Raw genomic sequence first — 17,644 nt, forward strand, 5'->3', positions numbered from 1 at the left:
GTAAAATTTGGGGCCGTACTCGACGCCTCACGTCTCGGACCATCGTCGTCTCTCGCTTTTCGAGAAGAATTACATCGTATCGATAGAATCTTGCCACATAGTGATTTTGTGGACGGTATTCCGCGCCCGGGTGCACCCCGCGAAACGGCGCCGTGTGATTCGAATCGTGTGCATTAACGCTTGCTTGCTTGTCTTCCGCCTGCACGCACGATCACGTGATCCGCATGCGTCTTGCACGACCATCCTGCCTGGGCTGACTCTCCGCCACCACGAGAACCAGGAGGAAGGACGGAGGCTGTGCGAGGACATCACGGGCTACGATACGGTGAGTCGCTTCGCACCCCCCCTTTTTTGGCATTTCTAATCGTTTTCGTGAGGGCACGGGCCCTCTGGTCCTTCAACCGAGTTTGACCATTCGCGAATCCGGGGCGGATAAACACCCCCCCGAGCATTGGTCCTTCGAGCCGGATCTAGCTTCGCGTTCGTTACTTCCGCCAACCTTTCGCGCGATTCGCAATACTTCGCATTAATTCGTAATATTAGTCGGCCCTGTTGGGCATTCCGTTGTGCGATAATCGGCGCGTGCGCGATCCCACCGCGTGATCGCTCTTGTCCGCACGTGCATTCGGCACGCTGTGGCGAAGAAATACGCGTGAAGATTGTTCGCGCGTGCCATTATTCGACACGCTACCCCAGCACCCGCGTGCAATACAGATTAACGCGATAATTGACGCGTGCACGTTCGCACCGCGTGATCACTCTCGCTCCCCCGCGTGTATTCGGCGCGCGGTGAGGGGAAGTTCGCGCGGGGATTGTGCGCGTGCCGTAATTCCTCGCGATCGAGAAGACGCCGGCACACTCGGTGCCGTTCTCTCAAGTGAAATTCGCGCTCGCTGCACGCTTGGTGCAACATCATTTGACGGAATCATCAGCACGTTCGGACCGCGTGATATCTGTCGTCCGTACGTCGCTTTCAGCACGTCGCGACGGGAATATCCGCATATTCGTTGCGTGCGCTATTATTTCTCGATACCGAGAGAACACCTTATTATTTTTTGCGCTCGAGAGTACGATTGCACACTCGGTGCCGTTCTCTTAATCATAGTTTGTGCAATAATAAGCGATCGAATATTCGCGATATTCCATTGCTTCAGCTTAACCGTCGAATTCGAGACGCCCGCCCCTCCCGACCTTGGCGACCGGTGCGGTGTTTTTCGATATTGTTGTTGGTCTCCGCGTTCGAAGCGAGACCTTTGAAAATATTTGGCACGTGCTCTGATCACGTGCACATACATTTGCTCGCAAATATTAGTTGTCATCTCCCGATCCTTCTCACTCCTGTAGGACAAAGCCTTCGAACCGTTGTTGATTTTCGTGTCTTCGCGCGCGTATAGATCATCCTCACCATGACGAAGGGGGCTCGATCGCGGCGCGAGCTATGCATTCGCCGCATGAGGGAAATTCATCAATACTCGGTGCTCGCATCGGAAAACCCGACTCAGAAGGCGGAATTTATGGCGCGCTACCCGACGGTCGCGAAAGTGGTAGATGATTTCGAGGGAAATCACCTAAAGATTATCCAAGACGTCGGGGACGACGAGTTCGAGACGGAGGATAAGATTCGCGACGAGTTCGACCGATTGCGCTTCGCTGTCGTGGGGCGATACGAGAAATTGGCTCGAGCCGCACGGAAGGCCGATCCGCCGGCTCCATCGTCCGCGTCTCGCTCGGCCATTCGCCTGCCGAAGCTCGCGCTCCCTCAATTCAGCGGAGATCTCGCGCTGTGGCCGACCTTTATCGCGCTCTTCGACGCGGCGGTTCACAATAACCTCGACGTTACCGTCATCGAGAAGTTTCAGCATTTACTGACTTCGCTCTCTGGCGAGGCTCTCGGTGTCGTAAAACACCTGCCGTTGACAGTGGAAAATTATCCCATCGCGTATGACGCATTACAGGCGCGCTATTCGGACAAGCGCGAGTTAGCTAAGCAGTATTGGCGTGCAGTCGTACACGCTAAGCCTTTGGTCGGGGATACTCCCGCCTCTCTCCGTGCGTTATTGGACGGGTTCACCGAGAACACGCGCGCTCTTGGAATGTTAGGCTATCCGGTCAAGGCGTGGGATTTTATGCTGTATAATCACTTGCTGGAAAAACTCACCCCTACGTTACGGGAGAAGTTTGAAGCGAGCCACATGTCGGTGGACTCGCCGAGTTTCGATCAGCTGGTACAATACCTATCGAGTTACTGCTCGGTTCTCGCGTCAGTGGCGGGTCCTTCGGCGCAATCGGGCAAATCGAAGCCGTCGACTCCCGCGAAGAAGGGCGCAGCGACTACCTCGCTCGTCACCCGGAACGCCGCGTGCGTAAAATGCGGAGAGCAGCATTTATTAGCAAAATGCGCCGGTTTTCTTCAACTCTCGGCAAGGGAGAGGCACGACCTCGCGCGTGACAAGGGATTATGCTTGAACTGCCTGCGCTCGGGTCATAACCTCAAAACCTGCCCCAGCTCGTGGACCTGTCGGTCCTGTAAATCGAAACACCACTCGCTCCTGCACTTCGAGCAGGCTAACACGGTTTCTCCCGCAACCGTTCCCTCGATAGCTTCGGGCGCCAGCGAGTCCGCGCCCTCAACCATCGTCGAAAACAAGCCCATCGTTTCGATGGCCAGCGTTTCTAACAGTGTGGTGCTCCTTTCGACCGTGCGGGCCGAGGCCCTTGACGTTAGGGGCAACGCATTTCCAGTACGCATGTTGCTGGATAGCGCCAGCCAGGCAAACTTTATTACAGAAAGCTGCCTTCGAAGGGGCGGTTTCGCGCGGACTAGACATAGCGTCGCCGTTTTGGGCGTCAACGAGACGAAGGCTGCCACCACTCGGGGCCTCACTTCACTCGTGATTCGCGTAAAGAATCGGGATGATCTTCGTTTCCCGATCGAAGCCACGGTGCTCCCTCGCATAACTTCGCCGTTGCCTAACCATCGAGTTGACTCTAAGGATTGGAGTCACTTAACGGGACTGCCGCTCGCGGATCCGGAATATCATCTGCCGGGCTCTATCGATATATTGCTGGGCGCGGATTCCTTTGTATCCGTGCTACGTGACGGTCGCCGCACCGGGAGAGCCGGGGAACCGGACGCCTTCAATACCGCGTTCGGTTGGGTACTGATGGGCGCGGTCTCTCCGGCGTTACAAGTGCAGCCACTGCACACCTTTGCCACCACGCTCGAGTCAATTGATGCCGCGGTGGAGCAATTTTGGAGACTGGAGGACGTGCCGGAACACCCTCCTCGATCCGAGGAGGATCAGCGATGTATAGAGTTCTTCGAAAGAACTACTTACCGTGACCATTCGGGTCGTTTTGTCGTTTCGTACCCGTTCGCGTCGGGCCTTCCCACGTTCGTGGATTCGCGGCCGATAGCCGTAAATAGATTGCGCGCACTCGAGCGCCGTTTCAAGTCAAATCCGGACGTTCGACAGAGCTATAACGCCTTTATGCAGGATTATCTGGATAGCGGTCATATGACCATCGCGAGTGAGGCCGCTCCTCCGGACGGCCGGGTTTACTATTTGCCGCACCACGGGGTGCACAAACTTGACAGTACGACCACCAAGCTTCGCGTCGTCTTCGATGCCTCAGCGAAAGGCCCGAACGGGTTATCTCTCAACGATACGATTCTAAGCGGACCGAAGCTACAGCCCGACATAGTCGCGGTTCTCCTCCTCTTTCGCGCGAAACCCGTGGCTCTCACCGCCGACGTAAAACAAATGTTTCGGCAGATCTGGATCACGCCGGAGCATCGCGATTACCAACGCATCGTCTGGCGTTTTTCGGAGTCGGACCCCATACTCGATTACTTGCTTAACACGGTCACTTTCGGGAATACGGCCTCGCCGTTCCTGGCCATTTACTGTCTGCTTCAATTAGCGCGGGAGAATCGCGAACGATACCCCCTAGTTTACACCACCTTGCTCGAATCGTTGTACGTCGACGACGTCGTGGCTAGCGTCCGCTCCGTCGGTCAGGCCATCGCGCTGCGAGATCAGCTCCTCGAATTGTTCCGAGGCGCCGGTTTCGAACTGCGAAAATGGGCGAGCAGCCACTCCGAAGCGTTGGAGGGGCTCGACCCATCAATCTGTAGCGACGCGATGCTTTCGTTTGAGTCAGCCGATGACCAGGTCCTCAAGGTCCTGGGACTCCGGTGGCATTCTCAGTCGGACACCTTTGGCTTTCAAATCAACCCGCTGAATCGGAACTGCACGAAACGCACCATTTTGTCGGAGGTGGCCCGCGTGTTCGACCCCTTGGGTTTTTTGACCCCGTTGACGTTCACCGCGAAGTGCCTGATCCAGAGGTTATGGACGCTAAAGCTCGAGTGGGATGACGAACCCCCGTTGGAGGTCCGCCGCCAATGGGAGCGTTACCAATCGGAGTTCGATGCGTTGACCGCGCTCCGTATCCCGCGCACGTTCCCAGTGGGCGATAACATTCGATATGAGCTCCACGGTTTTTGTGACGCAAGTGAGCTGGGCTACGGGGCCGTAATCTACCTGCGTGTCGTCGCTCCATCGGAGAGCAAACGCTTGCTTCTTTGTGCCAAGTCAAAGGTGGCTCCCCTCCGCGCGGTCTCTTTACCCCGATTGGAGCTCTGTGCCGCGTTGCTCCTCGCCGATTTAACTGCGTACGTCCGTCAGGTGTTACGGGGTCACACCGTCATTGACACTGAGCGCGCTTGGTCCGATTCCACGGTCGCGCTTTGTTGGATCCGATCCTCTCCGCATCGATGGAAGACATTCGTACGCAACCGCGTCGCTCGTATACAGGAGAGGATTCCGATTGCGGCTTGGGGACACGTGCCCACGGATCAAAATCCGGCGGATCATTGCTCGCGCGGACTGTTTCCCCGCGACCTCGTGGCTAGCTCGATGTGGTGGGAGGGACCCGAGTGGTTGGCGGACTTCGAGACTCACGTCGAACCGGTCCTCTCGGAGGAGTCGCTTCCCCGCGAGGAAGAGCGGATCACCTCGCTCGTGTCACTCGATCCGCCCGGTTCATTGCTCGCGTTATTGGATCGCTTCTCGTCGCTAGACAAAATCTGTAGAATAGTCGCATACGTTTCTCGATTCCTAAGTCGTTCCAGGGCCAGGCCGGCACCCGCGACCTTGGCCGTGGACCAACACGAATCGCATTCCGCATTGTTAACGTTAACCAAACTCGTCCAGCTGGATTCGTTTGAGGAGGAGATCGATCGTCTAGGGCACCGGAAAGGGCTGCCAAAACCGTTTCTCAAACTCGCTCCCTTTTTGGACCCAACGGGTCTTCTCAGGGTGGGCGGCAGGCTGATTCACTCGGGATTGGCCTACGAGACCAAGCACCCTATATTGTTGCCCAACAAACACCGGTTAACCGACCTCATAATCGAGCGGGAGCACCGTGCGAATCTGCACCCGGGTAGACGCACGCTCCAATATCTCCTCGCACAACAGTTCTGGATCCTCGGAGTCCATCGCGCAATTCGACGCGTGCTCTCTGCGTGTTATAAGTGCTTCCGAGCGAACCCTCGCCCGAGTCAACCGCTCATGGCGGAGCTACCGGTCGACCGCGTGAGCCAGGTCAAGCCCTTTTCGGTGAGCGGCGTCGACTTTGCGGGACCCTTCACGCTCGTCACTCGCCGAGCGCGAGGGGTCTCCTCGTTTAAGGCATATGTCTGCCTTTTTGTTTGTTTCGCGGTTAAGGCCGTCCACTTGGAGGCGGCGCTCTCGTTGACCACGGAATCCTTCCTCGCTGCGCTGCGCCGCTTCGTAGCCCGTCGCGGACGCTGCTCCTTGTTATATAGTGACTGCGGCACGAACTTTGTGGGCGCTTCTCGGGAGCTCGCAGCACACATGCGCGGCGCGGCGGAGCGGGAGAGGATCCGATGGTCCTTCAACCCTCCCTCTGCGCCCCATTTCGGGGGCCTCTGGGAGTCGGGCGTTAAATCTTTTAAAACTCACTTACGGCGGGTGGTGGGGGAGCAGATTCTGACGTTGGAGGAGTTCGCGACGGTCCTCGCTCAGATAGAATCCGTATTGAACTCGCGGCCGCTTTGTCCCGTGAGCACGGATCCTCTGGACCTAGAGGTCCTGTCTCCCGGTCACTTCCTCACAATGGAGCCCCTGGTGGCCATTCCCTCTCCTGACTTGACTCCTCTCCCCGTGAACCACTTAGGTCGATGGCAATTAATACAGCGAATTCACCAGGACTTCTGGAGACGCTGGCATCATGAGTATCTCTGTACTCTCCAGCAGCGTCCCAAATGGTGGACCTCCGCTAATCCGCTCGCCGTGGGCTCACTCGTACTCATTCGAGAGGAGAACGCGTCGCCTCTCCAATGGAAGCGCGGCCGCGTAGAGTCCCTTCACCCGGGTCGCGATGGCGTTCCGCGGGTCGCCACGGTCCGAGTGACGGGCGGTTCGATCGTGCGTCCCCTGGTGAAGCTGTGCCCCCTGCCGATGGGCACACTTCTCCAGGCGACCAACCCCGATCCGTAAAAAAAAATGCATCTCGCTGCATTTTGGTGGGCGGGATGTTTGGTACTCGCGTGTAAATAGTTACTTGTAAATAGTTGTTAGTTGCGTCATTGTATTGTATTCGCGTTAGATTAGTTGCTTAGCATCTTTGTATATATTTGTCTCGTTTACGGTCGGTAACGAGGCTCACTTCGTATTAGCGACTCGCGCGCGACGTTGGCGGATCGCGATCCATTCGATAGTCAATGTTCGCGCGACTCACCCGACTCGTGCTGCCCGCACGCGGGCGGCCACCCCAAGCACGAAGAAGAGGGGCTTCTTCCCGGTGTCTTCGCGAGGCGCAAGCACCGGCACAGTTGTATTTCGTACGCGAGAGAAGACAGTAAAATTTGGGGCCGTACTCGACGCCTCACGTCTCGGACCATCGTCGTCTCTCGCTTTTCGAGAAGAATTACATCGTATCGATAGAATCTTGCCACATAGTGATTTTGTGGACGGTATTCCGCGCCCGGGTGCACCCCGCGAAACGGCGCCGTGTGATTCGAATCGTGTGCATTAACGCTTGCTTGCTTGTCTTCCGCCTGCACGCACGATCACGTGATCCGCATGCGTCTTGCACGACCATCCTGCCTGGGCTGACTCTCCGCCACCACGAGAACCAGGAGGAAGGACGGAGGCTGTGCGAGGACATCACGGGCTACGATACGGTGAGTCGCTTCGCACCCCCCCTTTTTTGGCATTTCTAATCGTTTTCGTGAGGGCACGGGCCCTCTGGTCCTTCAACCGAGTTTGACCATTCGCGAATCCGGGGCGGATAAACACCCCCCCGAGCAGATGTCATAATAAAAATTGACACGCTTAAATTGTGGCAGCATGTAAATTACAAAATTTAAAAATGCGATTTATTCTGTACATTTTAAATAATGCACGCCTTCAATGTGTTCCTACGAAATTGCATTCAATTTTTCAAAATTTTGCAAAGTGAAAGATTATATTATGTTAAAACATAATAAAAATGCATTATAATTATGTCTACACATAATAATAATGCTACATTTCTTTATAAAACGCTGTGAAACGCCGTTTTATTTTTCAGCAGCATAAATAATATTTTACTCGATATAAACGTTTCAAAAAATAATTGTCTGAGAAAAATTGCAATTCTTATTCATGAATTAAAATTATGTCTAGACATAATTTTAATTCATGTCTAGACATAATTTTAATTCATCCCATTTTTATTATGTCTAGACATAATAAAAATTGAATGAATTAAAATTATGTCTAGACATAATAAAAATTGAACGAATTAAAATTATGTCTAGACATAATAAAAATTAGATAAATTAAAATTATGTCTTGACATAAAAATAATACCGAATTTTTATTACGTGTAGACATAATTTTAATTCTTCCAATTTTTATTATGTCTAGACATAATTTTAATTCATTAATAAAAATCGCAATTTTTCTTAGACAATTATTTTTCGAAACTTTTATATCGAGTACAATATTATTTATGCTATTAAAAAGTAAAACGGTGTGCCATCCAATTTTCATCAAATTTTACTTTGACGAATTAAAATTATGTCTAGACATAATTTTAATTAATTATTTTTATGCCTAGACATAATAATAATGTTTCTAAACCATTTTTCTCTTTATTGTAAATTGGAGAATTAGTTTTTATTTGTATACTAAAAATGTTTGCTATTAAAAAGTAAAACGGCATGCCATAGTAAATGCATTTATGGAAATTAAAAAGCAAAATGAGTATCAAGAAAAATGTAAAGCTGAATATAAAAAAGAAAATAAAAAACGTAAAAAACAGGATATTGATAAGAATAAGAAGAAAAAAAAGAAATAAAATGTGATTTATATAAAATAAATTTATTTTTGAAATTTTTTATTGTATAATATGGCAATAAATTTATTTTTGAAATTTTTTATTCAACATGGCAATACAGTATGTTTGTCTGTTTGATTTTAATTCTTTGTGTAAAAATTTTTATAATTCTGAAATATGTATTAATAAAATTCTTTTTGAACAACAAAAATTTTATTTATTGAAATTAATTATTTAATTAAAAATTAATTAAAAATTTATAAGATTTTTAAGGGATGGGGATGATAGTTTTTTAAATTGAATTTGTCTGTCTGTCATAGTACTTAGGTTAGTATCAAAAAATTTAGGTTAGTCTCAAAGAATTGTATATGAAGTAGGGGGGTAGAATTTTTCGGGGAATGCTATGATGTAATTGTAGTATAAAATTATTACTATATGTGTTTCAATAGATTAATAACTTTAATTTTTTCTCTCTCTCTCTTTCTCTCTCTTAATTTTATTTGCTCCCTCTCTCTTTTTTTCTTTCTTTCTCTCTCTCTCTCTCTCTCTCTCTCTCTCTCTCTCTGTTTCTTTCTCTTTTTCTTTTATCAAATATTTCTAATTAAATAAGAATAGAATTGTTCAGAATGAAATAAATATAATTTATTAAATACAAAATAATAGAATTTATAGTAGAACTAGAGTTTTCGCCCGCGCTTCGTATAACACAGTAGAATTTATAATTTTAATAGTAGAATTTATAACATTAATAATAAATAACATAATATTAATACGTGTAATATTTACGTGTAACATAACAAATTATTATATGTTTATATATAATTTTTATAATTAATAATTATTAATTATAATTGTTTTATTTCCGCGGTCACGTTTATATCTACGGCCACGTTTGTATCCACGGCCACGTTCCTGTCTGCGTCCATGTCCTCGGCCTCTTCCTCCTCTGGCCCATCGAGGAGGTTTATTTATTGCTGTAAAAAAAATATAAAATTATATATTTACTTATGGTACTACTATTTATTTTTATTTAGTATTATTTATTATTTTTTATACTTACGATGCAATGTATCATTTTCAATTTTTGGTGATATTGGTGGAATCTCAGCAGCCATCACTGCAGGCTGTAGATTGTCAGCAGCCACCACTGCAGGTTGCAAATTGTCAGCAGTCATCACAGCTTGCCGTGGTGGTTGCTTGGCTAAAGCAGCGGCCAGTTGCTGCTGCAACTCCTGCAACTTCTTCTTTAAATGAAGATTTTCAGTGGTAAGGTTTTCCGCAATGTTATTCTACAAAAAGATATATAAATATAAATTAATTAATAACCGCAATGTGTTATACTAAAAAAAGATATAAATATCTTTTTTATCTTTTAATATCAATCTCTATCTTTCATTCTGTTATTTCTCTTTCTCTTTTCCTTTCATTCTCTTTCTATAAAATTCAAATTTACTTACATTATGCTTCTGTGAAGTGCATGCATTTTCACTGTTTTTTTCTTTATTGATCTTCGCAGGCTTCTGCAATTTCCTTTTTGAAAATAGATTTTTTAATTCTTCCGCCGTAATGATACCGCTATTCTAAAAAAAGATATAGATATATATATATATATATAGATAGATATAGGTATATCTGTATATAAAATAACCACAATTCTCTCTCTCTCTCTCTCTCTCTCTCTCTCTCTCTCTCTCTTTCTATTTCTCTCTCTTTATTCACATACATATACATATATACACACAAATCTATTTTTTTGCTTCTATCTCTTAATCTTATTTTTCCTTTTTTTCTTAACTTTCTCTCTCTCTCTCTCTCTTTCTCTCTCTTTTTTTCTTTCTCTCTCTTTCTTTTTATTCACATACATACACATATATACACACAAATCTATTTTTTTTATCTCTTAATCTTATTTTCTCTGTCACTCACACACATACATATACACACAACTCTCTTATTTTTCTTTTTTCTCTTAACTTTTTTTCTCTCTCTCTCTCTCTCTCTCTTTCATTTTCTCTCTTTTTTAATATCATTCTCTATTGTTTATTCTGTCATTTTTCTCTCTTTCTTTCTCTCATTCTCTTTCTATAAAATTCAAATTTACTTACATTATGCTCCTGTGAAATGCATGCAATTTCGCTGTTTTTTTCGACCTCTGTAGGCATTTTAAACGATATCGTATACACTATTTACTATTATATTAGAAGAAATATGCAGGACAGCCCAAAAAACAATTGAAGATGTAGTACGCGTATAATATGAATATTGGGGATAAAAAGTTACCATGGTGATGGAATAAATGTATTTAAATATTTATTAAATGTAATAAATGTGTTTAAATATTTGTAATAAATATTTGTAATATAATTTGTAATAAATAAATTCTTATTACATTTTTCTTATATATAAAAAAATATTTTTTATATATTTGAGAGATATATTCTATAAAAAATACATTATATAAAAAGGCTGTTGTGCGCTGATACAGAGCAGCTGTGCGCCTGTATAAAAATGGGTGCTGTGCGCCTTTAAAAAACGGCTGCTGTGCGCCGACAAAGAGCTGCTGTGCGCCTGTAAAAAAACGGCTACTATTCGTCGATACAGAGCTGCTGTGCGCCTGTAAAAAAAAACAGCTACTATTCGCCGATACAGAGCTGCTGTGCGCCTGTAAAAAAAACGGCTACTATTCGCCGATACAGTGCTGCTGTGCGCCTGTAAAAAATGGCTACTATCCGCCGATACAGAGCTGCTGTGCGCCTGTAAAAAAGGTTGCTGTGCGCTTATATAAAAAATTAATAAAACAGAATAAGCAAGAGAAAGAAAAGATCTATTAAGAAAATTGATCTATTAATGTAAATAAGTAGTTCGCGGTTAGACAGACTAACAAACGGTACTTAGATATATAGATTATATCTATAGATAATTATGCCTCAAAAGAGAAAATACGAAAATTTGACTAAAGTGAGTCGCGAAAGTAAGCGCTTACGACAAATGCGCAAAATTGAAAGTTCGGAGGAAAGGTCTCAACGACTCGAAGCTGATGCTCAGAGACATGCTCAGCAGAGGGTCAATGAAAATGATGACGCAAGGACTCAACGACTCGAAGCTGATGCTCAGAGACATGCTCAGGGAAAGCACCAAGCTAGACAATTAAATCATCATATTGCGCTAATTTCCAAGGGACATGAAATAAATGTGCCAGTTTATACACTTGGCCACATGAATGTAGAATGTCAATTTTGCAAATCGTTAAACTTTGCATGTGAAACATCTAAAGATGGAAAATTTACATATTGTTGCCAAAAGGGCAAGCTTAAATTAAAACCAATAAATTGTCCTGATTTTATTAGAGAATTATACATGGGAAATAATTATGTATCAAAAAATTTCCTTAGTAATATTCGTTCATATAACAGTGCTTTAGCTATGGCTTCCATGGGTGCCCCGGGAAATAGAAATCCATTGGATGTTGTGAACAATGCTCCTTATTGTTTAAAAATTCATGGGCAATATTATCATTTGACGGCAATGCGTCCAGCGGATGGGCAAGCTCCGCGATTTGCACAACTTTACTTGTTAGATACAGAAGAAGCTGTAAATCATAGAATGAATAACAAAGCTAATCAAGAATGTGATCCAGAAATAATAAAAGATTTGTCATGTTTTATGGTTCAATGTAATGAATTTGCAAAAACTTTTAAGATGATGCGTCAAGTTGAAAAAGATCTGAATCCAATAGGCAATAAAACAATAAATTTAATGTTGTCATTTAGAAAAGATCCTCAACATGATCAAAGAAGATACAATGCTCCACAAGCTAATGAAATAGCTGTGGTCTTTCAGAATGTAGATGGTGAACCTCCATTTGAAAGAGACATTAGGATTTATAATAAAAATTCGAACGATGTACAACAAATATCAATTTTGGATAAAAGATGTGATCCAATGTGTTATCCATTGTTATATCCATATGGTAATGATGGATGGCATTCAAAACTTAAATCAAATAATCCTAAATATCCAGGATTTAAGATAAGTCAAATGGATTATTATGCTCATCTGCTGGCATCAAGAGTCGAATTTAGCCAATTTAAAAGGGCAGGAAAATTGAGATGTCAATTTATACTTGATGCATATATGAAAACTGAAGCCAATAGACTTAATTATATTAAATTGAATCAACCTCAATTAAGAGCTGAACTTTATTCCGGATTAATGGATCATCTTGATAATCGAGCACAAAATGAAGGAATTACAGTTGGTATACCTGTAATATTACCATCTTCATTTATGGGCAGTCCAAGGAACATGCAAGAAAGATACCAAGATGCTATGTCTTTGGTCAGAAAGTTTGGTAAACCAGACATTTTTCTTACCATGACTTGCAATCCTCAATGTCCAGAAATTAAGAATAACCTTGATGGATGTCTAATAGAGTTTCGACCTGATTTAGTTGCTAAAACATTTAACTTGGATGTTAAAGAAGTTTTAAAGGACTTAATCCAAAATAAAATTTTTGGAAATATTATAGCTTATGCAGGTGTGATTGAGTTTCAAAAAAGAGGGCTTCTACATTTGCATTTACTTGCAATGTTAAGTGATGAAGATAAGCCACGACTTCAAAAAGTCATTGATATGATGGTATGGGCTAAAATCCCTAACGAAGAAAGATATCCAGAACTTAATGAAAAAGTTTTGAAACATATGATTCACGGTCCATGTGGAGATCCCTCAATGAGATATCGTTGCACTGGGGAAGATGGAAAATGTTTAAAAGGTTTTCCAAAAGAATTTCTTGAAGAAACTAATGCTAATGTGAATAGATATCCTATGTATCAACGTAGAAATTTTGAGAAAAAATATATCGTCAGAGGCAAAAAAATTGACAATCGATGGGTGGTCCCATATTCACCATATTTAATAATGAAATATAATCGACATATAAATTTGGAAATATGTTCATCAGTGAAGAGTGTAAAATATTTATACAAATATATTCATAAAGGATTTGACTGTGCTGCAATTGAATTACAAGCACGAGATGGCACAAGATTCATTAGAATAGATGAAGTTAACTCATTCCTGAATGCAAGATATGTCAGTGCTCCAGAAGCAATGTGGAGACTGAACGGATATGATCTGTTCATGAAGTCTCACACAGTCATAAGACTGGCAGTTCATTTGCCTAATCGCCAAATGGTTTATTTTCGAGCGGGAAATGAAGAGCAAGCTGCTCAAAGAGAGCTTAATCGAAATACTACGCTGACTGCATGGTTAAAATTAAATCAATCTGATGAAAATGCAGTGCAGTTTTTTTACACAGATATTCCTTATCATTATGTCTACGAGAAAAAAGAAACTAAATGGAAGCCACGCAAAAAAGGTGGTGACAAAATAATTTCAAGACTCTATACAGTAAGCATAAAAGATATTGAGAGATTTTATCTACGTCTTCTTCTATTACATGTGGCTGGAGCTAAATGTTTTAAAGATTTGAAAACTGTTAATGGAGTTGTTTATGAGACATTTAAGGATGCAGCAATTGCAAAAAATTTGGTGGAAACTGATGATCTTTGGGGAAAAACGCTAGAGGAGGCAATAGAATCCAAAATGCCTGTACAACTTAGAGAATTATTTTCCTACATTTGCATATTTGGAACTCAAATAGATGTATTAGCTATTTGGAATAAATACAAAGATACATAAGAATGTTGTTAATCCTGAACATATGGCTTTAAATCATATACAAGAAATTTTAATAAATAATGGAAGTAGCTGTGAGAATTTTCAATTACCAAATCCAACTCCAGTAAATATTTACATAACAGAGTATAATGTGGATGAAGAAAGAATACGTGATGATTATTTATTATCGACATTAAATGCTGAGCAAAAACACGTATACGATATTGTCATGCGAGCAATTGAAAATCAAAATGAACTTCATCGGTTATTTTTTATTGACGGATTTGCAGGAAGTGGTAAAACCTATTTATTTAACACATTTCTAAGTGTTATTCGAAGAAGAAACGAGATAGTTTTTCCATGTGCCTCGACTGGAATTGCAGCAACACTTCTAAAAGGAGGAAGAACTTATCACTCCCTATTCAAACTTTCAATTCCAATTGATGATAGTGTTAAATCCAATATCAGAGGAAATTCTCAAGCTGCACAAAAACTGATCATTGCCAAACTAATCATATGGGATGAGGTGAGCATGACTGTTGGACATGCTTTAATAGCAGTTGATAAACTTTTAAGAGATTTAATGAAGAATTCTCGACCATTTGGAGGAAAAGTAATTTTTATTGCAGGAGATTTTAGACAAAATCTTCCCGTAGTGCCACATGCACAGAAAGCAGCCATAATTGAGTCAACTGTAAAATACAGTTCTATATGGAGGAATGTAACTCAGGTTAAACTAAAGCAAAATATGAGGACTGGGGAAGAAAAAGAATTTGCAAATTGGCTAATGCAACTCGGAGATGGTAAATTATCAAATACGGATGGACTACATCTCGATACAATTGAAATTCCCCAGAATTTTATATCAAAAAAATCTCTTATTGCTGAAATTTTTGGTGATAGAATCACCATGGAACAGGTTAAAGAAAATCCAGATCGAGCGATTCTTTGTCCTAAGAATGAGGATACATTCAAAATTAATGACGAAATTCTTTGTCTAATGGAAGGAGAAGAAAAAGAGTATCTCTCAATTGACTCTATTGTAAGTGATGATCCACAAGAGCAATTAAATTTTCCAACTAAGTTTTTAAACTCTCTGACACTTTTTGGAATGCCAGTTCATCGACTTAAAATAAAAGTCAGTGCTATAATAATCCTATTAAGAAATTTAAATACTAAAAAAGGACTCTGTAATGGCACAAGATTTATTGTTACTAATTTGAAAAATAATCTAATTTATGCAGAGGTTCTAACTGGTCCTGCCCGAGGACAGATTGTCTTTATTCCAAGGATAGATTTAATTACAAGTAATTTGGAACTGCCATTTAAGTTTAAACGAAGACAGTTTTTTATTCGAGTGTCATTTGCTATGACAATCAATAAATCACAAGGACAAAGTTTAGAAAAAATTGGGATTTATTTGCCACATCCTGTATTTGCTTATGGTCAACTTTATGTGGCATTTTCTAGAGCAACCAGAAAGGAAAGTGTAAAAATTAAGATTGATGAATTAAGCAATCAAGGACATCTAATAGAAGGAAGTAAAAAATGTTTTACAAAAAATGTAATATACAGAGAAATTTTATAAATTGAAAAATTATAAAATTGTATAAATAAATAATATAATAATTAAAATGTTAATAAAATATATATTTAAAAATTTTTAAATAAATTTTTACATAAAAAATTATAAATATTAAAATTGTAAAAGTAATTTTATAAATAATAATTAATTTTTAGTATGAGTGTAAGTGTGCAGTACGAGGTACGTTTTGAAATGTCAAAAAAGTAAATTGCGATTGATTCCCTCAAAATTGCTACCAAAATTTTTATTTATAGTGGTACAGCTATTTTTATTTATAGTGGAATACGGGGCTTTATAGGGAGTTCACGCTGTACGCTGAAAAACAAAAAATAATATAATTTATTTTATTGTCAACTTAATTGTATATATATTTGCAATAAAAATTGTCTAATATGATTTTTGTAAATAAAACGTTTTATTTTAATGTAACAATACCGACTGTTGAATATTTAAAAAATTTAATGTTTTACATTAGTCTGTTTATCCCAAAGTTACCAAGAATTAAACTAATACGTAACTTTTAAAATTGCAATTAATTCATAAGAATGACTTTCAATTTTGTAAGTGATAGGGAATGACATATTCAATATATATTATAGACTCAAATAACAATGGGATAAAACTAGGAATTTAACGTATTGTACTCGTTTTTCAATCTTAATTTGGAATAAAATGGAATTTGTTCTATTGTAAATATCGCCGGAATTCAATGAAATTCGATATATACATATTGATTTCCAAATTTGGGATTCAATGGTATTTATTTTATTGTCGGAATAGTCGGAATTCAATGGAGTTCAACACGGACACTTTTCAATCCCTATCCTGGCATTCAATGGTATTCATTTTATTGTCAGAATAGACGGAATTTAATGGAATACAATACGGAAATTTTTAATTCCTAGTTTGGCATTCAATGGTATTCATTTCGTTGACGGAATCAATGGTATTCAATGGAATTCATCACGAAACTTTCCAATCCCTAACCTGGCATTTAGTGGCATTCATTTCGTTAACGGAATCAATGGTATTCAATGGAATTCATGACGAAACTTTCCAATCCCTAACCTGGCATTCAGTGGTATAATATTTTTGTGTCGGAATTGGGTGGGATTCAAAAAAGACAAATTCTTTCCAAAATAAGGAATTCCATGATATTGAAACTATTTCAATCCCTTTTTTGGACACAATGGAATTCGGAAAGTCCTTAATTGAATTCCTGGCAATCCCGTTTTAATTCTTTTCAATCTTTTTTTGTTTGCTGGGCAGGTTTCTCTTAACTGTAATGAAATTAACTAAAACGTTGATATCACGAAACTTCGGTATGAAAGTGACACACATGCAACTCCAACTTAGAAATCATGCACAAGAATTTGTACAATCGAATTACGAATGTATTAATAAGTATCATATATGTATTAATTGTATTATTTGTTTAGAAATTATCATATCATATTTGTTGAAGGATATTATTACATTTATGTAAATTAACAATACGTATATGAAGATTTATATATTCTTTTAGGCCGTTTGTGATCATAGAATGCGATTTACACATATCTATGTTGACAATGTGGGTTCAGTTCATGACTCCAGGGTTTTTCGGTTATTAGCTTTACAGCAATATATCAACAATCCAACTAAATTTCCAAATGATACACATTTAATTGGAGATGCTGCTTATGCTTTACATGGACATCTCTTAGTTCCTTATCCTAATAATGGCCATCTTACACAGCAACAAAAAAATTATAATTTTTGCCATTCTTCTACTAGAATGGTAATAGAAAGAGCATTTGGTTATTTAAAAGGACGCTGGAGAAGTCTATTACATGTCTTGGCAGTCAATGACATAAAGTTTGCTCCTTACCATATATTGGCATGCTGTGTGCTGCAAAATATTTGTTTACTTCAGAACGATGAATTGGAGTTGGAAGATCGACTTATTCTAGCCAGAGAACAAGCACAAGTACAAGAAGAAGTTATTGAATGTAATAGAAATGCTGCAATAATAGAAAGAAAAAA

The 17,644-nt window shown here is 41.1% G+C and overlaps 1 protein-coding gene across 3 annotated transcripts in view; it reads left to right on the forward strand.

Annotated features, from left to right (window-relative positions):
• Positions 1–17,632, forward strand: part of LOC143899364 (uncharacterized) — a 33,621-nt gene extending 15,989 nt beyond the window's left edge. Inside the window, exon 6 of one of the 3 annotated variants that reach the window (XR_013257465.1) lies at positions 17,145–17,632. Coding sequence is in view for 1 of the 3 variants with exons in the window: in XM_077409605.1 (XP_077265731.1) it covers positions 9,461–9,606 (146 nt within the window). In the remaining 2 variants the exon portion in view is untranslated. Of the gene's footprint in view, positions 1–9,460; positions 9,825–16,888; positions 17,110–17,144 lie in introns of those variants that run through there. The other 2 variants (XR_013257466.1, XM_077409605.1) reach the window with 2 other exon arrangements.
• The last annotated feature ends 12 nt before the right edge of the window (positions 17,633–17,644 follow it).

Source organism: Temnothorax americanus, unplaced genomic scaffold (genome assembly GCF_048541705.1).
Source record: "Temnothorax americanus isolate GAGA-0224 unplaced genomic scaffold, ASM4854170v1 Scaffold268, whole genome shotgun sequence".
Taxonomy (NCBI): Eukaryota; Metazoa; Arthropoda; class Insecta; order Hymenoptera; family Formicidae; genus Temnothorax; species Temnothorax americanus.